Source organism: Epinephelus fuscoguttatus, linkage group LG2, assembly GCF_011397635.1.
Source record: "Epinephelus fuscoguttatus linkage group LG2, E.fuscoguttatus.final_Chr_v1".
Lineage (NCBI taxonomy): Eukaryota > Metazoa > Chordata > Actinopteri > Perciformes > Serranidae > Epinephelus > Epinephelus fuscoguttatus.
In genome coordinates, this window is record NC_064753.1 from 33,085,286 (window position 1) to 33,109,901 (window position 24,616).

Below are 24,616 nucleotides of genomic sequence, written 5' to 3' on the forward strand. Positions count from 1 at the left end.
CCTGATGTGAGATTAGATCAGACTCTGCTCACGTCCATTGATAAATGCTGAGCTTTCTGTGGAAATGACCGAACACTCAGTTTCAAGGGCCAATAACTCTCACAATGTAGCATTAAATCAGTAAATACTTGGTTAATTATTACTTAGATGATATTAGACATCAGCTTTTGGTACTTAGACATATATCTAAGGGTACCAAAACAGCATTAAGGTGTGATCTCCAGTCATTTGCTTTGCAGATATTGTAAATTGGATCTTTTTTCCCTGTTATTTAGCATCATTCACATTCTGCTGTGAGCGTAATTATACCTCACCAGCTTCAATTCAACGCGGAGACTCAGTGTGAGATTATTTCAGGTGAAATTAGCTGTCACAAAAGAAGACAAAACTGTTAATAAGCCATAATACTAATCAGAAAATTTAACATCCAATCTCTTTTTTCTCTCCCCCCGTCCTAGTATGAATGTGTAAGCGAGGGACAAACCAGAAAGAGACAGAGAGAAAGAATGTGTTTACCAAATCTCCCCTGAAGCGAGACCCCATCATCTACATTCACACAGACACTGAGATGAAAGCAGCTTGTGTTCTTCCTCTATGATCTTATCTGATTGTTCTTTATCTTTTTGTTTACCAGGGACCCAGATGAGGACGTGCATTAAATCTCCCTTCAATCTCAGGCTCATGTTTTCTTTGTGTGTGTGTGTGTGTGTGTGTGTGTGTGTGTGTGTGCGTGTGTGTGTGTGTGCATGTGTGTGTGCACATGTTCGTCCTTTTTTATTAAATAAGACAAAGCTCTGGTGCAACTCACTATTTCTTTAAGGCCATAAAACAATCTGTGCCAGCACACACAAAGAGCTGTTATAAAAGGTATCCACACACATTCAAATGTACAGTTACACACACACACACACACACACACACACACACACACAGCAACTGAACCAATCGTTTAAGGTCTCGGAGGCCTCGATAAGCTTCTGTAAATCAGCCACCATCCGGCAGTGAGTTTTATTCCCCTCTCTCTCAGTGGATGTTGGGTTATGACCCGTAGGCAGGAGGTTATTTATTGCTTTTGTCTCAACTTGTGTTGACTCCCAGCCACTCATCTATGGTTCTAGGCTAATAGAAAGCAGCACAGGGTTGTAGATCTGCAGGAAGCCTGCTAAGCTGCAGGGACTCGGCTCGATAGTCTCCTCAGAGCCTCGTCTCCCCAGATTCTTAATGTCTCCCAATTCCTCAGCTTTCTTCCTCTGCTGTTTTTTTGGTAATGACCGAACCAAAATGAGAACCTGTGAGTGAACCTGGGGTGAACGAGTCCCTATAAATAAGTGTTAGCGTGAATGAGGAAAAAGAGGAAGGAGGGTTAGAGAGCTGAGAGAAGCCCGCAGACCATAAACATTTCCCAGAGGCTGCTGGCAGAGATGATAGACAGCCTGCAGCCTGCTGGCCTGCCTCTTTCTCCAGCACATAAGAAACATCTCTATTCTCAGAGATGGCTGGCTCCTTTGTAATGGAAACTTGAGGTGTTATGTTGGAAAATAACAAAAGATGAAAAGCGTAAATTGTCAATGCCAGAATGAAACTTAACCTTGATACTCTGTCTCCATAGTAATGCCATTCTTGATAAGCAACAGCCGACCACACATTCTTCAGATGTCTGCGAATCTCGCCGATTGCTAAGAAGGCTGTGAAAAACCTTCTTCCCCTTTTCCACCCTCCTCCTTCTCTTACCTTCACACAGCAGCTGTGAAACGATCTCAACAAGGCTGTCATCCTTTACAATGGGCCGTCTAACCCGAGCTGGCAACTACAACATCACCGTAGTTTGAAATACGGGTCCACTTGCCATTTCTACAGTGCTGACAGCGGCTGACAGTTAAGAGGAACAACCACAGACTGAGGATAAATGAGGGGGTCCTTGAGTGATGACAGCGCGGGTAAGATGGAGAGCTGTGATGTAATGGAGACAAGGCCGCTGACTGATACTATGAAAGAGGCCAGTTTGCCTGCTCCGGTTCACAACCATTCATATCCGAGATCTATGTCTGTTAGCACGAACGGTCAATAGATGCATTCTACAGCGGGGTCAGCTTGTTTGTGTGGGCGGTGTGTATGTGACGGGTGTGTGTAGTAGACCAGGGTCAAACAGTGTACAAATGACCTCAAGCCAGGATCACAGAGTGAGATATCTGAAAACCCGTACCTTCATACAAACTAAAACCATTTCTCGACTTGAATATGTTTTATTGCTGGATTCATCTATTTGGCGGAATGATGGCTTCTCATCAGTCAGGTCTGACCGCACATTTAGGCAAAGAGCTGCACGCTCTCACAATTTTACCTCGGTAGAATTTCTTAAAATTACATCTACTCCTTACACTTCATTGAAAAAATATCCAAAATCTATTCATTTTTAAAATATTGTTTATTTTAAGAAGACAAGGGAGTTGGAGCGCTGCTGGGTCTTTGTATTAGTCACATACAGGTGCTCTGCTGGACATGTGACGTATAAGTTGCAGACTGGACTGGGATTGGCGTCGAGACTGATTTTAAAAAACCCTACTCGTATGTAGACGTCTTAAATGAATACTTCACCTGCAAAATGACCATTTGTCTATTAATTACTCGCTGGGTGTTACCTTGAACCCGTGAAGAAAACTTTTCTTGCTTACCTCCATGGCAAACGAAGAATCCAAAAAGGTGAATATTCTTCATGACTTTTTAAGTCATAAGGGACCATATTTCAAAACAGCAAAACTTCAGGGTATAAATCACAAGTTTCACTACGATACAATATCATATCAGTTCTTTGATATCAGCAAAAATCATATTGTTGTCCACTCTGCCATGATATGATTTCGAATCAGTTCAATTCGGGACCTAAAATCAATCTGACACAATGTCAGTAAATATCCTCATTGTCTTTTCCTGGCTGCTTGCCACTGTCTGCCTGGCACCAGGCCACGAGCACTGTTTGAATGTTTAGGAAGGAGGTGCCCTTGGACAGAAATGTTGACACAGATGTCCCATAAGAATTTCAAAAAATAAAGGCATATCTTGAAGATGACGATATGTATCAATGTCTTCATTTTGCATCAATATTGGATCATTATCACTGAATCGATATATTGTTATACCCCTGGAAAATACAGTAAAACATCTGTTACTCACACAACTCGTGCAGTCTAATCCAATTCTCATTTATTCAGTTGTATGCTTAGTGCTTTTAATTCTTATTTAACCAGTTAAGTTCCATTGAGATAAACGTAGTGATGGCCAAATGAAGCCTCATGAAGCATTTTCTTTATTTTCTGAGCCCACTAGATGGCGCTTTTTGTTCATCAGAAGGTTGAAAGCACACTGAATTGCCATTCTTTGAGCCTCTGTCTTTTAGCCATGAGTGCCATCTAGTGGGCTCAGAAAATAAAGAAAATGCTTCATGAGGCTTCATTTGGCCATCACTAGATAAATGATCTCTTTCACAAGGGAGACCTGGCTAAGACAGCAGCATACGAAAAAAGTTAGTCAGTCAACTACACAATAAAAAACACAAGAGATACATAGTAACATGTCAGCGTGGGTTTTCTCCAGGTACTCCGTCTTCCTCCCACAGTCCAAAGACATGCAGGTTAATTAGTGACTCTAAATTGTCCGTAGGTGTGAATGTGAGTGTGAATGGTTGTCTGTCTCTCTGTGTCAGCCCTGTGATAGCCTGGCAACCTGTCCAGAGTGTACCCTGCCTCTCGCGACTCCAGCCCCTCCGCGACCTCTTACAGGGTAAGCAGTTACAGGAAATTGATGCAAAACGGATGGGCTACTATGTTAAATACTTTTGAATATGAGTAGCATGCCCTAAGCACACCTGAGCAAGCGTGTGCATATGGGCACAGGTGTGCTACTCAATCGTGCATGAGACTGTTTGTACTGTCATTTAGAAATTGTATGTTTAGCAAAAATGCATGTGTTTGGGAAATACCGAGCATCTGACAGGATAAATGAGACTTGTATTAGACTGCACGAGTTTGTACACGGATATTTTGATACAATTTTGCTGTTGTTCAACACCTTAACATCAATTAATGAGGAATGATCACCTTTTTTGGATTCTCTGTTCATCACTGTGGATACATGAGAGAAAAAGAAAGCTTTCTGTATGAACTAATATACAAATGGTCATTTTGTAGGTGAAGTACTCCTTTAAACTTTTAAAATTTAAGTAAGCACAAAAACAGTTCCCTCAGTCTTCTATTGTCAAACTCAAACACCTCCTTCTGCACAGTGAAGGTCAAACACCCACGCTAAGAAAGTGCACTCCAATATTTGCAAGGAAGTTCAGGGACTGCACAAATTAAACAGCAGTGTCATTTCTACTCTTTAACTTAGGTCAGATTTGGAGGGATGTGAAAAATATGTATTATTGCCAAAAGTCTGAAATTGATGTTTGAATTCTGTTCCTAAAAATGGAGCTGCATCATCTCAGTACCACATCACTTAGCTGACATGTTAAATGAAATACTTAAATGATTAAAACTGGAGAGGTAACGTATGCAAATATAACACTGAATATGTGTGTGTGTGTGTGTATCTGCATGTTGTCACGGAGATATGAACCAGTGACACACTATAAAATTATCAGTGACGAATATTGACACCATGTTGGTCTGAACAGATGGGAGACAAATCAAAGAAAACACCTGAATAAATGGGTGAAAAAAAGATGTTTCCATACAAACCATGAGGGGTCACTAAAAGGTTTGAAGAATATTATGTTGTGGAGGCTCGCTGTGACTCAGACACATGATGGTGTTGTTTTTTGTTTACCCTCTACCTGTATTATAGACTGCTTTAAAAACAAACCTTTTCACAATGTCGGTTCCATTCCAGCAGGACAGCCCGTCACCGGAGGCCAGCTCACTCACACACAGCTGATCCGCCAGGCCGCCATAGTACGTGCGGTACAGACGCAGACTGTTCAGAAAGTCCCTGAAAAAACAGATAATTAACTTGATTAACAAAGTGTTTTACATATTAATTGTAGATCTAATGAACTAAGAGCAGAAAATGACTCTGTCTATACACACATCTGGCATCTTTCACCCTCTTACCTCCTCCTGACAGCGAGCGAGTCCCCTGACACTCTGACAAGAGCTTTAAGAGGGATGGATTCTCTGCTGCTGCTGCCGCTGCTGCTGTGCTGGATGCTGACTGACTGCGCAGGCCTCCTGCTCGGTGGGCCACACAGTTTGTGCACCTATTACCCGATGAGACAGGCACAGATTTAAGTCTAAACACTGAGGGAGAAACATGCATTTTAAGGCTCGGCAAATTGTGCTGGTGCATGACAAATACGCCTTATTTTAGATGCTTGAGTGACAGCTGTTTATACTGAGGCCATTAGTGCAGCCAAGCCTATCATCTCCAATTTCTGAATGTACTGCATGTGGGACCTATCAAGCAGCAGTGACGCTAGACAGCCACTAGATGGAGCTGTGGTGTCTCTATCAGAGGAGGAAAGACACATCCTGTGGCAGTCATTTCACAAATAACCTGAACAAAGACAGACAGTTGCATGTTATACTTCAGGGGTGGACTGCTGTAGATTACTGAAATTTAAAGGACAAAGACTTCTTGGTTGAGTGGATGAGTGTAAGCCTGAGGAGTGGCTGTTGACACCCTGGATTTGGCCTGAATCCTTCTTTGTCTGGAAGTTTAACTCTCTACACATACACCTATCTGACATGGAAGTTGGCAGCTGGAATAGCAGTGTATCAGAATAAAAATCTCGTCAGGATTGACTGCTTTACATTCATTCTTCTTTTGTCCACTGGTGATACTGGTTTCCACCTCCCACAGAGCCCCGATTCGGTTATCATCCGAAACAATACTCTTTCCTCAAAGATAATCTGACCTGTGCTGAGAGGCGGGGTCCGTTTTTCTGTGCGTGCCCGACAGCATCATGAAGCAGTGTGTGAACTCCCAGAAGCACTTGCTCCAAATCCTGAGGCCCGTGCATCCGTGCTGACAGGCCCTCTAACGAGCGAACAAACTCCCTCCAGTGGGTGTCAATCTCCGCCATGCTTGCCAAGCAGCCCCGCATCACGTTGAGGCAGTAACCCATGCACGGCTTGGACTGGGTTAAACCCTGTGGAGCAAATTATTTTGGGATCAGTGATGCCAGGAAAAAAAGGTTCATTAATTCAGATCGATGAACTACGAAGACGTGTGTCCGTACCTGGCAGTGAGGACAGTAGTGCATCTTGAGCAGGGCCCGCCTGCATTCACGGCTCAGCTGTAAGTGGTCTGTGGTGTTGATGACTTCGATGCCGAGGTGCAGCGCCTGAAGGAGAAGCTTCCCAGAGACCCCAGAGCGGGCAATCTGATCAGCCAGTAGGCTGGGCGCCCCACCAAACGGTCTCACATCCCGGGTGGACGACCTTACACATTCGGCGTAGCCTGGCGATATGTCGCTGAGGCCTGGGTTGATGAGGTGATTGTAGACCAGCGGGAAGAGAGCCTCGAAGAATCGCTGCACCAAGTCATCAACGTTGAGCTCAGACCCCAGCAGGAAGAGACTAATGTCAGTGAAGAGTTCCCGCACAGGGCCCACAGCCTCATCAGCCATGTTGCGGTATGACTCCTGGAGGACAACGTTCGTGTGATTCTCTGCCTGCCTCATCAGAGCCTCGTAGGTCTCTGTGAGAAGACAGCAGGAGAGAGAAAGATAAAGAGAGAATGACAAAAGATTAGAGATGACTGCAATTCATTCAACACATTATCATCTGTATCTTAACTTAAAGTAAAAGGGACAGTTCACGCCAAAATCAAAAACTGTAGTGCTAATTATCGATCTAGATTGTTTTGGTGTGAGTTGCCGAGTGTTGGAGATATCAGCCGTACAGATGTCTGCTTTCTCTCGAATATAATGGAACTAGATGACATTCGGCTTCAAGTGCTCAAAGCACCAAAAAACATACATTTCAAAAACCCAACAGCAATGTCTCTTTCCAGAAATCATGACCCAGCTACTTAAGATAATCCACAGACCTTGTGAGCAGTTTCATGTAGGAACTATTTTGTTTCTATCAAACTACACCACGCAGAACCAAGCATGCATCTCCTATCTACTATCTGTACTAATTAACACTTCGATACTGCTAGCTCCACTGAGCTAGCTAACATTACAGCTCAGGTGAGGAGGACGCCATTACTGTTTACATCCCGTGGTGCCACATACACACGCCTCTCATCCATGAAACGATTGTATACTTCCCTCTAGACAGGTGTAGTTCAGTAGAAAGAAAATAATTCCTACATGATACTGCTCAAAACCAGGTCTGTGGATCATCTTTTTTTAACTTTATATTTATTGATTTTTCAATTATTTAGTATATTACACCTTCAGTTTACAACTCTTTGATACACGTCTTCAAACCAGCTGATTAAATAACCCCTCATTTCTCTTAAAGTCTGTCCATTTATCCCATCGTTGAACGTGTGTCCTTGCTTTAGTCCTCAGGTGAAAGGTCAGTTTCTCCATGGAATATAGTTCTTCTACAATGTCCATCCACCTGTCCTGAGTAATCCCAAGTACACAACTTGTGGGTCGCTCGGGATATTGGAACCTAAAGAATAATCTTATGCCAGAATGTTTGTGGTTTTATACATGACCAAAATATATGGGAGTGATTGGCATTTGCCTGCCCACAGAGTCTCCAGCAGTGCTGTCATTGTCTGTGGATGTTCTTGAGTAATCGGGTGATGATTTCTGGAAAGAGACATTGCTGTTGAATTTTTCATATGTATTTGCTTTGGTGCTTTGAGCACCACAAGCCGAGTGCCATCTAGTTCCATTATGTTTGAGAGAAGGCAGACATCTCCAACACTCTGCAGCTCACACCAAAACAAACTAGCCTGATAACCAGCACTACAGGTAAGAGGAGAAATGCGCATTTTTGATTTGGGGTGAACTGTCCCTTTAAGTTGTTGCTGCCTGTTGAGAGCCAGAGATAAAAGAGAAATAAAAGCTTACATATCCTTCAAACTGGTAACACTACAGGCAGACACTACTGTGCTGTAATATAAACTGGGCTCCACACAATACAGTGTCCTTATAGAGCCTCTGCTTCCATTAGCCCAGAATGAAGAGAGTCTTCAGGGGTCCCAGCAGGAGCTCAAGCTCCCTGCGTCTTCCCGCAGAGGGAGCAGAGAACGTGTAGGGAAGCAATTTGTTCTCTAATCAAAAGCTGAGCTGACAAAGAAAAATAGAAAAAAAGTAGCTATAACACATCAGCGCTGAAGCTGCTGCAATATAATACGTACAGAGCTACAGTATATATTGTGTTTTAATAAACCAAATGCTTCCACCACATCAGTGTGAGGAGAGAAAGCCTCCTCGTGTCATGGGAGTTTTTGGAGTGAGAACAAGAAGGAGCAGATAAAACAGAGAGCCGAGGGAGGAGGAGGCGCACAGGGTCAAGAGACTGAAATGAGGGAGAAGAAATGTGAAGGGAGAAGGGCGGGGAAGGAGAACATGAATCTCTCAAATGAATTCCTCAGAGAATAAGCAATTATAATAATGTCCGTCCCATTTGCACACAACACACGTACGAGGCATCACGTCTGCCAACACACGTGGACAACATAACAGCTTTACAAGGATAAGATGCTCGCTTTCAAAAAGACATGCATTCGCTATCCTCATGATTTTACACCCACAAGTTTTTGGGTTTTTTTTATCACCATGAAAGTAAATGTCAAGCAAATTCTGCTAAGCTGCATTTGACACAAAAATCTGTCCACTCCTGATAAAACTTGTGTCTGAAGGAAACTAATACTCAGACCGCTGCATCAGGAGGCAAAGGCGTATCATGCTGTTGCTCTTTCGCCTGCCACAGCAGTGTGACCCAGCACTGTAAGCAATGTGTTTCTAAATGTGTGATTTCTCCCTCCTTGAAAATACCCTGGATTTCCAGCTATCAAAGTCAAGGATCATAAGAACCTTTGTGATCTTTAAGGACGATCGTGAACATAAAGGATCTGTTATCCGTGGGGAACTGCCCATTGGTCCGACAGCCCATTGGTTCGACATCCCATTGTTCCGACCATATTAAACTCACTGTTCCGAAGTCCATTCCTAAATCATCATGATGCCCTGTGGTTAAGGTCTGGTTAGGTTTAGGCACAAAAACCACTTGGTTAGGGTCAGGAAAAGATCATGGTGTGGGTTAAAATGAAAAGAAAGTGACAAACACATAAGCTGTGAGCCTGCTCCGCCTCAAGCCTTTCCCAGCTGACCCAGAGCCGGTCGTGGCGCACCATACGCCCGCCGCGAGCCGTTCAGCACCACGGACAGTCGGACTAATGGGATGTCGAATCAATGGGCTGTCGGACCAATGACATGGACCCTTATCCGTGAACTTTGCTTCTTCTCATTTTCTGTTTTACAAGATATAAAGCATTTTTTTCTTTTCAACAAAATAATAAAAATAATTTTTTTTTTAAAAAAAACAAATTTCCACATAATTTTTCAAAATATATACTGAAGGTCCACTGTGTAGGATTTGTGGATATATTGGCAAAAATTGAATATAACAACTAATCACCTAAAATAAGAATTGTCGTGTTTTTCTTATCTTAGAATGAGCCATTTCTATCTACGTAGGGAGCGGGTCCTCGTACGTTGAAATCGCCATGTTGCACCGCCATGTTTCTGCAGTAGCCCAGAAAAATAAACAGATGAACCAAACACTGGCTCCAGATAGGGCCTTTCGTGTTTTTTTTTTGCGTTGTCCACCAAAGTCAGCAACAACAGCATCAGAAAAGTGCAGATTTTTTAACACGCAACTGCTTTATTCAGTGTTTTTACCGGTTTAAATCACCGGGTCTGTTTGTTTTGGAGAGGAGGATACCTCTGTGGATAATTTAGCTCCCAGTGAAGTGAAGTGAAAAGATGACAAAGGTGAGCACACACTAGCAGGTGCTTGGCTAGTGGCCTGTCTGTCTACTTTAGAATGAGCTGTTTATCTACATAGGGAACAGGTCCTCGTCAGCGGAGTCCACCATTTTGTGCCACAGTGCTTCTACAGCAGCGTAGAACTGACAAACCAAACACTGGCTCTAGACAGGGCCATTCACATTTTTGCGTTGTCCATCATAGTTAGCGACAAAAGCGTCAGAAAAGCACCGATTTTTCTTAACAAGCAGCAGCTTTATTATGTTGTTTTTTATTAGTTTAAATCACCTTTGCAGATTAATAAGCTCCTGGTAAAAAGCTCCTGAACGTCTGGATCAGAAAAAGGTGAGCACACACTAGCAGGTGCTGGGCTAGCGGCCTGTTTGAGCTGAACAGCATCGCAGAAATATGAAACTGCTTTATTCAGTGTTTGTAAGAGTTTAAATTACCTAGTCTGTTTGTTTTGGAGAGAAGAGATCTCTCAAGACAATTCAGCTCCAAAGCTCTGGGAGGAATAACCGCAAATGTTTCACCAGAGCAACAAGCTGGCTTTTATCCCTTTGTCTCTTTTTCCAGCTTTTGTCTCAGCTAATACCTGAGCCATGGCCATTCTCACATCATGTGCTTGTCATGAGTTGTGAGGCAACGGTCAGGGTGAAGGCCTGGAGCCGCCTAGGGGGTCTTAGAGTCTGAGGAGGGGGTAACTACTCCGATGAGGGCTTAGATGGTCGAGTGCTGTACAATATGCACCGACGTGGAAAGATTGACCGAAAGCCCCCCGGAGAGGGCGACTGGGAGGGGGAGCAGAGAGGGGTCTGGCATGCCTACAGGCGCTCCGTCTCAAGCAGGCAGCATTAAACACCTTGAACTGAACCTGATCGCAGGTCCTCTGTGATCTCGCACGGACGTGATAGGTCTTACAACATCCAGCACTAGAAAGATGTGTTTATGTGTGGATGTGAAAAAGAAGAAGCTGCGCCTCCTACACAGCCAGCACTCTGGTCAGAGAGCAGCATGACAAACAAGAGCGAAAATGTGTAAAGAATGAATAAAGACAAGAGTGGCAGCTGTGAGAGTGCAGCGTAGATGCTGCGACTATGTGAATGAAATAGAAATAGACTGAAGACAGTGGAGCAGACAAGCAGGGGAAGAAATATGATCTCTAGGAGTACAGTTAGGGATTATTACAGCCCTCGGGTGTACCAAGCAGAGCAGGCAGAGTTATGAAGAGTCCCACAGGGATTACAGCGTGTGCTTCAGGAGGGGTTTACCACATTAGATTGTGGAGTTAATGAATCCCACCTGTCAAACCACATAACGAATATCTGCGGAATAAACAAATTTGTCTCGGTTTTATCTCACCGGTTTCTCCTTGTGCTTCCCATGGATGTAAATCTTGTCATCAAGTCAGTCTTTTTCCCACCATAGGTACATGAAGACAAACTTAAAAAGGCATGGCTAATAAGCTGATCAGTAATTCTGCTGTCTGCTGTGTTAAAAGAACCCCCGCGCAGAAGCTGCTGCTGTCCTGGCAGTGGTAATGACATTATGTTTCACCAAAGAGAGTGTGAAGCAGCGTCTCGCACTCGGAGGCCTAAACCAGCGGCCAGGCTTCGGGGCAAGCCTGAGGATACAGATAACACGAAAGAGAGAAAGAGTAAAGTAGCAGAGTTTGAAGAGGGAGGATGAGAAGAAGGTATATGTCATAAATTTTTGAGACAGAACTATTTAAGCCTGCCTGATACGAACTTCGAAACAAATTTGTTTTCTAAAGCTGCTGTAATCAGTATTTTTGTATCAACAATGAATCAAATCAATGTGACTGCAGGCAAATCAGATTTGTTTCTCAAATTAGAGCTTCAAAACAGACTGTCCGCGCTGTTTTGCCAGTAATCAGATCGGATTTGTGTGTCCAAACATCACCAGCCTGTCTGCATGGGTTGCTGTGGGAACGATGTAGGTGTCAGTAACTACGCAGCTACACTGGTGACCTGGCCTTCCAACATGGAAGCATGAGAAATGGAGGTCTGTCATTTCACCCTCCAAACAATCGCTCTAAGTTAAACTTAATAAACTTATTACGCTTATTAAACAACAGTATTAAAATATTGTTGTTTAATAAAGTTGATAATTCTGATTCAGACATCTATCCTCACTTATTTACACGCCATATGCTTCATATTTCTTATACATTTATATAAGACCTAATGACCTAATGAGGACGCCTGTTTTGTTTTGTTCTCTGTGTGTCCTGAGTGTCAATGACCTGGCTGATAAGAGGAGAGCAGACATGTTTGCATTTCTGGCAGCGGGAGGAGCACGGAGAAGAGGCCGAGCCTGCGTGATAGAAAACACTCCCGTACTGTGGAGGGACTTCTTCCTACACCGTTACTGAGGATCTGGTCTGCTTCAGTTAACTAGCAGCTGGACACATGGTGGGCATCACGCTTAATGTGAGGTGAAGAGTTGAAGGGGTGGGTTGTGTGTGTGTGTGTGTGTGTGTGTGTGTGTGTTTTCATTTATCTAATTTTTAGCAGGAAAAACAGCAGGGCAATGAGAAACATTAGCAGCTGCTGACCTGATGCAACTAAATAGCATAAAGATGTGACAAACACAGAACAATAAAACTGACATGTTGGTATACACACTTCGACACAAAAAAGCAAAGAATAAGAAAGATGGATTTAAAGGTCCGATGTGTGGGATTTCGGTGGATGTTTTGGCAGAAATAGAATATAAAATGATAACTATGATTTATTTAGTGTATAATCACTTGAAAATAAGGATCTTTGCGTTTTCATTACCTCATAATGAGCTGTTTATATCTGCACAGGAAGCAGGTCCTCGTCCATGGAATCCACCATGTTACTACAGTAGCCCAGAAGGGACAAACCAAACACTGACTCTAGATAGGGCCATTTGCATTTTCTTGTTTTTGCACCAACCACCATTAGCCCTTTTTACACAGAGATCGCACCATAGAGCCGCTATGAAGTCCCTTCCTTATGCCTCCTTTGCATTTGTACACAGAACAAAACAATGGCGGCATCATTCCGCTCCAGTGTGTGATTATACGCTGCATTGCAGCTTTGCAGAATTAAAAGACATGTGACGGGCATGACATGTAACATACAGCATCAGCCTTTGGTGTGATATAAAACATACGCCTCAACAGCACTTTCTAAACAACAACAATAGCATTAATGTGTCAATAACAATCATTTACCATCTCTGTTATATGGCTGTTGATCTCATTGTCTGCTCTGAGGGTAAAGAACTCCCGGACCTCACTGTTTTCCCAGTTTGCAGACATTTGCTGTCGATGTTCCTTTGAGTTAGCCGCTAACTGCAAACAGATACTTTTTAAATCTCTGGCAGTGGGTCACAAGTAGGGCTGGGTGATTTGTCCTGAAATTTATATCCTGATATTTTTAAACTATACCTCGATACACGATATACATCTCGATATCTTTAAATCTGCCCAATAGCACTTCATTAATAAATACTTTTTACCAAATACCCTCTCTGATGCAAAAAAAGCTGTGTGGATGACTATTGTTTTGTTTTGTTTGTTTTCAGGAAATTTTTAACACAATAACAACTCAGTGGGTTAAGGCAAGCATTAAAACAAATTAAAAGTCTGGTAAGCTGATAAATTTACATCACTTTACTCTAATGCAGCCTTTAAAATGAAGTAAAAACACCATTTATTCCATGTCATGATACAATGATATCCAGAATCAAAAGACAATATATAATCTTCATATTGTCCAGCCGTAGCGGCAGTAGCTCAGTCCATAGGGACTTGGGTTGGGAACCGGAGGGTCGCTTGTTCGAGTCTCCGTCCAGACCAAATATGGAGCGTGGACTGGTGGCTGGAGAGGTGCCAGTTCACCTCCTGTGCACTGCCGAGGTGCCCTTGAGCAAGGCACCAACCCCCCCAACCACTCAGGGCACCTGACCAAGGGCAGCCCCCTCACTCTGCCATCTCTCCACTTTGTGCATGTATAGGTCCTGTTTGTGCATGTGAGTGTCTTTCGGACCTGTGTGTTAATGACAACAGAGCGAAAAAATTTAATTTCCCCTCAGTGGGATTAATAAAGTATATTAAATTAATTAAATTAAAATTTAAAAAATTAAATTAAATTAAAATTAGTTGCAAGCTACCTCCTGTGGTGGATTAAAGGCGAGACCACTCTGTCCCCCTATTCCATGATCGTACCTTGCATACAGCACTGAAGAGGCAGTGTAAAAGGGGCTATAGCTAGCAGCCCCTACGTGATGAGGTGAACAGCGTTGGTAAAACACTGATTTTTTTCATTAAACTGCTTTATTCAGTTTTTTTTACCGATGTAAATCACAGAGCATTTGTTTTTGAGAGGATGAGACCTCTACGGGTAATTCAGCTCCTGGTAAAAACCTTCTTAACAATAAACACCGAAGGAATTCTAACCGGGAGCTCATGCTGCAATCCCCAGTCCTCACTGCTAGATGCCACTAAATCCTGCACACTGCTCCTTCAAATGCCTGTATAAATGTTTAAATAGCAAAAAGGAGAGTGTGTTTATAAAAGGATATGCATGAAAGTTTCAGTTTCACAATTTGCAAATGTATTTTAGTGTATTTCATTTTGATTTTCTGAGCATGTAACTGGTTTGAATGGTATCCATTTCTGATGAATGTGATAGAAATTTGTGCAATCCATCATTTAAAGTCACTACATGAAGCCATTACAGCATACCACCCATCAAACCTGCACAGGCGTCGTCTTCGCCCGCTGGCATGGCAAACAAATTCTGATATATGAACAATTAATGTTTGAAAGCTCGGGTATCGCTGCCTATCATCCAGATATATTGGCTATTATATACCAATCACAAAGCTCCCTTCAGTTGAATTCCTCAGCAGCTGAGCTTTTCTCCATGTCTAAAAGGCTTTTAAATTTGATCCCATTTTCTTCCTTTTTCCCATAATTGCTGCATTTCTCATTTTCTTTAATGTAGGATGATCTGGTTAACTGTGACAGGGGGAACTAACCAAGTGATGAGTTACACTTAAGGTCAGGGCTTCTGGCAGTTGGCACCAGATGAGGAATACAGGGGTGTTATTTCACTTCATCATGTCACCTCTCTCTCGTTCTTTATGCTCCTTTGTTTCTGAGTGGTTTGGGGGGTAACAGTGACATGGAGCAGGCAGATAAGACTTCAGATGCAGATATATGACAATTATTAATCACTATGGAAACCATAAAACACAGTAAAAGCAGCATAAACATTAGAGAATAAGACAGTTGAAGATGTGAACTGATAAGAGAATGCAGAGTGCTACGTTCACCACCAGAGGGAGACATGTTTCATTTTAATGTGCACATGTAGGAAATCAGATCAGCAACTGACTAAACATGTGCTGCTACTCCCTCCAACAACACCATCTGAAAACAACCACAGAGAGCTAATCCAGAATTTTAGTTTGTGCTTTGGTGAAACCTTGAGGCACATAATATAAAACATAAAAAGGAAATGGCCCCATAGTGGCAGGTTTGCACACATTCCCCAAGTGCCCACATCACTTGATTAGTCTAACAGAGTGCAGAGGATGTTACTCAGTGACTGAAATTATTAAATGAAGACACTGTTAGTCACCCCAATTCGTTCTGGGTGCCGACAAAACACCTACAAATAGCACAAATGTAATTCCACCCACGATCCATTCAAACAAATAAAGGGGTATTTGATTTCAACGTCAAAACGGGCCACAGATGCATCATTCTGCGCTGGCAGTGGGAGTCATTTACCCTCTGTGATTTTTCATGAGCATCCGTCTTATCTAACTGTGCTATGAGCTGATCCCAGGCAAGTGTGACGCTAGACACTAAAACCATTACACACTCTCCACAATTGAAAATTCCTGATTAAAAACAAGCAGCGTTCATCAGTGTACCATCATCCAAAAATATAACTTAGTTTTCTTTCTCTATCTTTGTTTTTCAGATATGTGCCGGATGTATAAATTAATTCATGCTCTACAAAAACTGTTTTCGGACAATCACCATTTGAAGTCTGAGCAGCAAATAAAAAGAACACTGTTCACACTTAAAACATGGCTCAAGACAACCTGATCATGGAATCACCAGGGGTCGGGGAATAATCAATTCTTAGATGCATCTTGATGCAGATGTGGACAATTCAGCATCAATTCACAAATGTCAATAATAGATTATTTAAAAAACATAATGTTGACGGAATAAGAGAGCCAGAACTTAACCGTGATGGCAATGTGGCACAAACCAGAGTAAATTTGTCTTGTATCTTCAGAAAAGTCAGCAGTTGCAAGCTTGTTTTAATTTCTAAATAATAACATTTAAATAATAACATTCGCGATTAAAACGTGAAGTATATTGTTACACTTTCCATCACCCATCATCAAGAGACGAATGTTAACAAACGAGACCGGCTGACCAGTACGAACTGCAGCATGAAATAACTTAAAACACCTCTGTGAGGAAGAAAATAATCCTCTACTCAGTCTGTTTCACCTCAAAAACCCTGTGCTCAATTCGCTCAGCATCTTGGCTTTTCTCTGAGCTGAAGGTGTAGCAGAGAAGCCGCTCATTATTCTTATGCTTTCAAATGATTTAATCCATTAATTAAAACAGTTTACAGTTAACTAAACACTGGATTCTGCTCCAGCAAAAATATCTCACAATGAGTTACCATGAGTAACCACAGATGGACACAATCTGACTGGCTTAAAAGCTCGGGTATGAAAGCATTTTGGCTGTAAGGTTAAAGGGTAAAGCAACCTGGACAAGAGAAAATACGAGGTACACCCTGGACAGGTCGCCAGACTATCACAGGGCTGACACATAGAGACAGACAACCATTCACACTCACATTCTCATTCATTTAGAGTCACCAGTTAACCTGCATGTCTTTGGACTGTGGGAGGAAGCTGGAGTACCTGGAGAAAACCCACGCTGACATGAGAAGAACATGCATTTCCGCACAGAAGGGCTCCCTCCTGGGATCAGACCAGGAACCCCCTTGCTGTGAGGTGTGTCTTTTAATATTTCACAGCCTGGGACCACATATACAAATGAGCTATGTTGAGGATGGCCCCTGTTAAAAACTAACGTCAAATACAGTGAGCAATCGTGTCTTTAATCATCATTAAAAAAGTCAAACATGGCCATCAGATGTCGTTTTCAACTCACACTAGCTTTGCTGAACTATTTACAACTCCAAATCTAAAATCTAAAAAAAGGTGATGGCTTAGCAGGTTTTGTTAATACACTGCATCAGCACGGGTTTCTGTGCCTATGTGTGTTTGTATTTACAGACACGTCACTGAAGAAAAGGATCAGTCAGCAGGATGAGAAATAAGATGAGCCTTTGTAGTTGAAGATCCTTTTTAAAACAGACAAAAGACCAGAAGCTCATGCTCTCCCTCTGTCACTCACACACACAAACACACACACAATAAGTAGAAGCATTGCTGACACAGTAAACATATTGCAATGCATCCCTGAATGTGCACCATAATGCGCGTAAACAGATCACATCAATATCAGCTGCTGCGTTTGAAGCTCCCCGTGTTTCCAGGTTTCCGAGCACTCAAATGCCACCGGGCGACCTCAGCCGAGCTGTTGAACAACGCAAAGATGGCTTTTATTAATGTGATTCATCCTCTGTGAATGGCTGCGACCACAACAGAGGAGCCCAGTGACATCTGATAGGCTGCAGAAAAGGCCATTCTCCATCTAGAGAGGATGAGTCAGTGGCTCTGTGGGTTCAGCTCATCCCAGAGCAAAAGGCACACAATGAAAGTCAATGACTTACAGGGTGGCACAGTCTGTACAGTCAACAGAAAACTATGTCTTCATTGTGGCATATTAGAGGATGAAAGCAGCACCCGCACGCTTTGTTGTTCCAGGATGGAGATTGATGACAATGTTTTCTGCACAATGTTTGTGGTGGCTAAAAAAAAGGGAAAAATGTCTGACACTGATAACTGTGAAATTCAAAACACTGACTATAATCATCTCCCTGTACAGTGCAGAGAGACTTTATTTTAGAGTTCATAGTTTTAATGAAAAACTTCTTGGTAATTTCCTCAGAAGTTTCCCAGGTGCAGTTGTTTGGTTTGGTGCAATTATAAGGTAAACAATAGGGGTGGGAATCAGCAGAGGCCCCACGGTAGGATATTATTATAATGCTTGAGTCATGATGACTGTGATTTTAAATGTTATGTGATATGCTGAGTATTATGCTAAAATACACTGTGACTTATTACCTATTTTCAACTGCAAATTACGTCCCCAAAAGAAACCGTTGTCAACATCTGTTTCATCTAAAAATGATAAACTTTTCAGTCTGTTCATCTCACATCAGTCATTTTTACTGCAGCAAAACTCATCCAGTGGACTTGGAAAGCAGTTGATTTAATTCTTGTAGTAGGAAACAAAAGTTTATTTTGTATTTGCAACATGTATAATTATCATGATAAAAATAAATTAGACTTGGCGTCCGTGTATTGATACACAAAATATCACAGTAATATGCTGTCGATTTTTTTTCCCCATCCTTAGTGAAAAACAATTCAATTTAAAAAAGAACATCTGCCTTTTAACTTTAACAAACTTTTCATTGACTCCACCAGTCTCTCTCATTTCCACCTTGTCAAATACTGCCTCCTTCTCAGTGATGTCGGTGTTACATACTGACGCACAAAGGCACCTTTTGTGGCGTTATGAAACACACCAGCTGGTTGCAGTTTGTAACACTGCCAGCAGCTACTGTAGTATAAAGACAGAGTGACAGAGTCCCTGTAAGGTGGGCGGGAGGTGAGGTGGATGAGACCAACAAACACCAGACTGTCACCAGGGCACCCGCTGTTCGTTTCCTGTGTGAAACCAAAAGTCAGTGGTGTTATTTTCATAACACTGTAGTGTGGTAGTATGTGTAGCACGCTACGGTAGTGATGAATGTCACATGATGTTATATTACGTTAGTTATAACCATTAAGGATACATGATAATATCGGCACGTCATCAGTATTAGCCAATATCGGCTTCAAAATTAACTAATAGAATCGGCTTTATCTTAATTTGCACAATGAATAAATATTACACACATTGAAACACGTTGTATTTCATGTCTCCTTGTGCTGGTGGGCCGTCACAATAAGAGTATGCACACATTATGATATTAATTCCACCTCAGACAAGACTTTATGATCACTAAAATAAGGTGGGGAGAAAAGTGGATATATTGATATCGGTATCGGCATATCAGATATCAACAAAAAATCCAATAGTGTGCATCCCCAATAACCATACTTATTTAAGGCTGAGCCATGCTGTTTTTTCTAAACCTAACCACGTGCTTTTTTTTTTTTTGCCCGAACTTGAAGAAATAAACGTAAAAATAAGGTGTATTTTGAAAAGACACAACGCAGGACGCAGGAAGGTACCAACTGTGTCATATTTAGACATGAAAGTCCACTGACAAAGCAGAGATTTTTGATGAATCGGGATGAGAACGCTGTGATTATACATGTTTTAGTGGATTTTTTTCCCCCCTCCATATAAGTTGAATTATGTGTTTGTCTGTGGAAACATTTACACATGTTCAGCTGAGCTGCTCTGTACTCACTTATTTTCAAGTACAGTAAATTTCCGACACAAAGCTTTTATTTTGAAGTGCTGTTTCCTGCTGTAGCATGAGTGAATAAAGGACAACTACTTGACAGAGACAGCAAACTAGCTCGACGACATGGCCAAATGCCAAGTATGACAGTGAATGTATTAAACTGTCTGGCCCTTGAACTAACGACTAAGGAGAAATCTGGACCCATGGTTGGACCAGTCAGGAACCACTGCTCTAGATTATGTGTGTCATTACCTGGAAGTGTTCAAATTGAACACTGCCTCTATTTTCCCTTAAATTTATACCATATCACATAGTTCTACTTATTGGAAAGTTCTTGGAAATTATAAGAAAGTAAATCAGAAAATTAAATGGCAACTACTTTGATGACCGAATGATCATTTTAGTATTAAAAAAGCCAGATATTTGCTGGTTCATGGTTATTAAATGTGAGAATGTGATGCTTTTTACAGTCAAAAATAATAATAAACTGAACAGTTTTGGATTTTTGGACTGTTGGTCGGATAAAACAAACCATCTAAAGACATAACCTTGGGCTCAGGGAAAGTACAGAGCATGTTTTACTATTTTCTGACATTATATTGACCAAACAATTATTTTATTAATCAGGAAAATAATGAGAAAATTATAAAATCATGAAAATAGCTGTTCGTAACAGGCCTACAGAAATAAAAAGCAACAAAAACATGCACTTCTACCTGATTATGTCCATCAGGTTTCTTTATATGGCCTAACATCGGAAGATTTATTTTCATTCTGTCTCTCTATAAATCACCTGTCCAAAAAACTGTGTGCAAAGCTGCTTTACCTGTAAATAAATCAGGTCTATTTTAATACGTGACATGTCTTGCTCTCGGGCTGTAAACTAGAGGCTGGTCTGGTCTGACCGAGTTATCCTAACAAACTAACAGACTCTTAAGCTGCAGCCGGATATAGAACGTAAAAATAAACCTTCCTGTAATCTCTGCGAGAGGCAGCAGAACACGTTCATAATGTTAAAGCACTTATTCACTAAAATCCACTGAATGCAGCACAGTCAGGGTTTTGATAAGAGTTTTAAATAATCTTATTTTAGCTTTTCCAGCATGACAAGTTCTCAACATAAGGAAGCATGTTAGTTTGTAATGAAGAGGAAGCAGCTCCGTTATCACTCGACACAACACAGAGCTCTCCAGGTCTGAGCTGAAAATATGTCTGACAACAACACCTGGCTCCATCTCGCTGCTCAGAAAGCACATGAACGTATGAGGAGATGGCAGAGTGACTGGAAAACAGATAAGGCGAATGAGTCAGACTTTGCATCATCGTACAAACAAACACAGGCTGCTTCGATTCAGCAGGAGATTGAGGTGAAGCACAAAGTGTTATTCAGTGTGCGTGAGTGAGCTCAGTGTACCTGCCGGCCCTGATCTACAAACAAACCGCCGAGTGAAACTGGGCCTTTTATGTGTGTGGGGGGGGGGGCATGTGTGAGCATGTTTGCAGGAGGAAGGGGAGAAATACGTAAAGAGAGAGACAGACAGTATCTGAAAATGTTTCTCCATATACGTTTCAACGCTCTGCCTCTTTTTCAACTTGGCAGCGGCAGCACAACAAACACAGACAGACTGACCACGCTGACCTGCAGACGGCAGAGAAAGGTTCCAGAGAAAAGTTTAAAAAGCCCCGGGATGTTTTCTTTTTCTTTCCCTCTTCAGCTTCAATAAAGGGGGCATTGTTTAAAAACGGAACACAGTCGCCTGCTCAGAGGTGTTACAGAAGTGTGCTCTGGCTCAGGGTTTCTACTGAGGAGGACAGAGGGAGGGAGGTGAAGGAGGGAAGGGAAGGAGGGGAGAAAAGAAGAGGAAATGAGAAGACAGGAAAGGAAATAAAGAGAGGAAATGAATTAATAGACACTAGGAATGAGGGGGAAAAGGAGCGGAAACGAAAATAATAGCGAAAGAGAACAGGATAGGTTAGGAAAGGAAAGGAAAGAATAAATAAAGGGAGGGGAAAGAGGGGAAGAAAGGAGACAAAAAGAAGTGAGGAGAGGAAAGGATGGGACAGGAAGAGAGGAAGGGAGGGAAAGGAAAGGAAAGAGGAGAGGAGAGGAGAGGAAAGGAAAGGGGAAAGGAAAGGAAAGGAAAGGAAAGGAAAGGAAAGGAAAGGAAAGGAAAGGGGAGAGGAAAGGAAAGGTTGGAAAAGAAAGGACATTGAAGAGGGAAGGAAAGGTAAGGAGAGGAAAGGAAAGGTAAGGAGAGGAAATGGAGGGAAGGAGGGGAGGAAAGAGGCCAAACAGAAAGAAAATGAGAGGAGAGGAGAGGGAAAAAGGAACAGAAAGGAAAGGAAAGGAAAGGAAAGGAAAGGAAAGGAGGACAGGAAAGAAAAAGAAAGGAAATTGGAGAGGAGAGGAGAGTAAGAAGTAAGAAAGAGAAGCAGGAGTGAAAGGAAGTAAGGGAAGAAAGGAGAGTAAAGGAAAGGAAAAGAGGAGAGGAAGAAGAGAGGGGAAGAAGGAAGAGAGCAAGGAAAGATAAAGTAATGAAGGGAAGGAGGAGAGGAAATGAAATGAAAGAAAATGGGAGGAAAGGAAAGAAAAGAGGAAATAAAGGCAAGGAGGGGAGGAACGTAGAGGAAAAGAAAGAGGAGGAGAGGAGGAGGCACATTAAGACTGTAAGTCATTTTAATCTATTTTACCCGGAGTCAGGCTCGGCTTACCGTCAGCCCTTATCTCTGTGTACTTCCTCCTCCACATCAATAAACACGCTCCTCCCTACATACATTAACGGTTGACAAACACATATTTAGCCAAAGCAAATTCAGCCGTCCTGCAATAAATCTGACAACACCCACCTGAACTCCAACAAAAGCCACTTCCCTCTGTCTGTCTCACTGTGCATTTACCTCTTCCCTCTCCATCTCTCCCTCCGCTGCTCCCTCTTTACTCCAGAAGGCTTAAAAGTCAATATTTGAGGATCTGTTGCAGCTCTTGAACACTTCAAAGAGCACAGAGCTCCGCTGTGAACATGGCCTTTAATATGCCGTTCAGGAAAAGAAGCAGAGAGGGTCAATAAAGTGGGGCACAAGTACTTCTTGTTGGGAAGTGTGTACGTGCGTGTATCGAATGTATACGTCTAGTTCCCTTTCATACGAGCTGCACATGTGGAAACACAGGTCAGGTTTAGCACACGTCGACTTGTAAAGAGAACACGTTCACACAGACACATAGAAACCCAGACAGAAAGGGAGCGAGCTGCCACAGTTTTAAGAGCCAGAGTGAAAATAATAATATCATAATAAAGCTTTCATTAGCTTTCAAAGGTGGCTCTGTGTGAAGCTGTGGAGGGTTTCCTGTGGCTGGCCTTTGGGAGCTGTTAGATGCCAGTGCAGGAGCCAACAGGGCTGTCATAAGCCTGAATAGAGGGTCTAATGCACACAGCACGCCACTGATTACTCTGTTGAACTGGATAATTACATTAGATTTATAAAAAGATGATATGGAACATTAGGTTCAAGGATCTGAAAGTGGTTGTAATTTCACCTCGTTGACTGGAGGAGCCATTATGTTGTTGATGAACTTTTAATTATAATACACCTTAACTAAGTGAATGACTTGTACAAAAGCACACTGCACGCTGACACTCCAAAAACTAACTTGTTAAAAAGGTGTGTCTGAGACAGTGAGGTCAGAGACAATTAATACCAGCTTTGTATCATAACATTGTGGTAGTGTGTGTAAATGAACTGCAGTAAACCTCCCTCCATCTTAAGTTGGATTTATACTTATGTATCAGCTCTATGGAGAGCCTACACTGTAGCCTACGCTGTTGGGGAGCATTTATACTTGTACGTGGTGTGTCTGTGTCACTCTGCAGTTACACCTCCAAAACACTAGCTGGCAGCAGGGTTTCTGTGATGTGCTGAAAAGTTTAGTTGATTCAAAACACACCTAAAACACACATTAAAAATGGCTTAATAGAGACAATTTAAAACACGCTTCACGATAACTCAAAGCATTCACAGACAAAGCGCTTGTCTTTTACTGGACACATTTTCCCCACAAATACAACATGCTAATGTTTTTAGCACAAGCCTATGGCATTTTACATTGTAAAGATTAGCCTAGCAATTAGCCTAGAGAATAGCGGACTTTTCCTCTACTCATATGAAGCCAGGGACAACAGCAACATTTAACAAAGGTAATGTTACAAATTTCGGCTCCATTACAACTCACAAGGTTCACCAACTAAACAACTGTCATATAACTAAACACGTTTTCTGAACAAATACAAAATGCTAACGTTATTAGCACAAGCCTATGGCATTTTACATTGTATAAATTAGCCTAGCGATGAGCTTAGATTTTCTCTGCTCATATGAAGCCAGGATAAATTAGTGGGGCAGATAACTGCAAATTACAGAAGAATCGTTCACTTGTGGAAACAAGCACCAAAATTGGCACACATACTCCTTGGGGATTGCTCTTTTGATAAAACCCGTTAGCCACCTAAAAATTCATGATGGCGGCCATTTTTCAAGATGGCCGCCATTGAATATACAGCAATACTGCATTTCGCAATAAAATCGCATAGACTTATCCTATTTGAATGATATTGGTGTCAAATCATACACTTTTCACTATGTAGAATCTGAATTTGGACCCTTGGACTCACTCACTGGCTTCCTTGTACCATATATCAGTCCCAAAATCCTAATATTCTGCTAATTTAGAGGTTCAGTTTAGTATGTATAGCATCTTCCTGTGCAAGGCTTCCAAGCTAGACATGACACAATGCATTGTCTGTGTGTGTGTGTGTGTGTGTGTGTGTGTGTGTGTGTGTGTGGTGTGTGTGTGTGAGTGTGTGTGTGTGTGTGTGGTGGTGGTGGTGGTGGTGGGGGTCAACAGAGCGGATGTCAAAGCACAGCCAGGGCACACTGGTGGCACCGCTGCTGTGAAACTCAGCATGGGGTTCAGTATCAGCTAAATAATTAGTTTGCTGTAGCTAAATAATGACTTTAG

General features: G+C 42.1%; 2 protein-coding genes across 2 annotated transcripts in view; both read right to left on the reverse strand.

Moving 5' to 3' along the window:
- Positions 1 to 24,616, reverse strand: part of LOC125902822 (ephrin-B2a-like) — a 250,422-nt gene that overhangs the window by 173,099 nt on the left and 52,707 nt on the right. The window lies entirely within an intron of this gene.
- Positions 1 to 24,616, reverse strand: part of gpc5a (glypican 5a) — a 226,018-nt gene that overhangs the window by 173,099 nt on the left and 28,303 nt on the right. Inside the window, exons 3-6 of the mRNA XM_049599439.1 lie at positions 6,233 to 6,693; positions 5,909 to 6,142; positions 5,106 to 5,251; positions 4,858 to 4,983 (exon numbers count right to left, since the gene is read on the reverse strand). Coding sequence (XP_049455396.1) covers positions 4,858 to 4,983; positions 5,106 to 5,251; positions 5,909 to 6,142; positions 6,233 to 6,693 — 967 coding nt within the window. The remainder of the gene's footprint in view (positions 1 to 4,857; positions 4,984 to 5,105; positions 5,252 to 5,908; positions 6,143 to 6,232; positions 6,694 to 24,616) is intronic.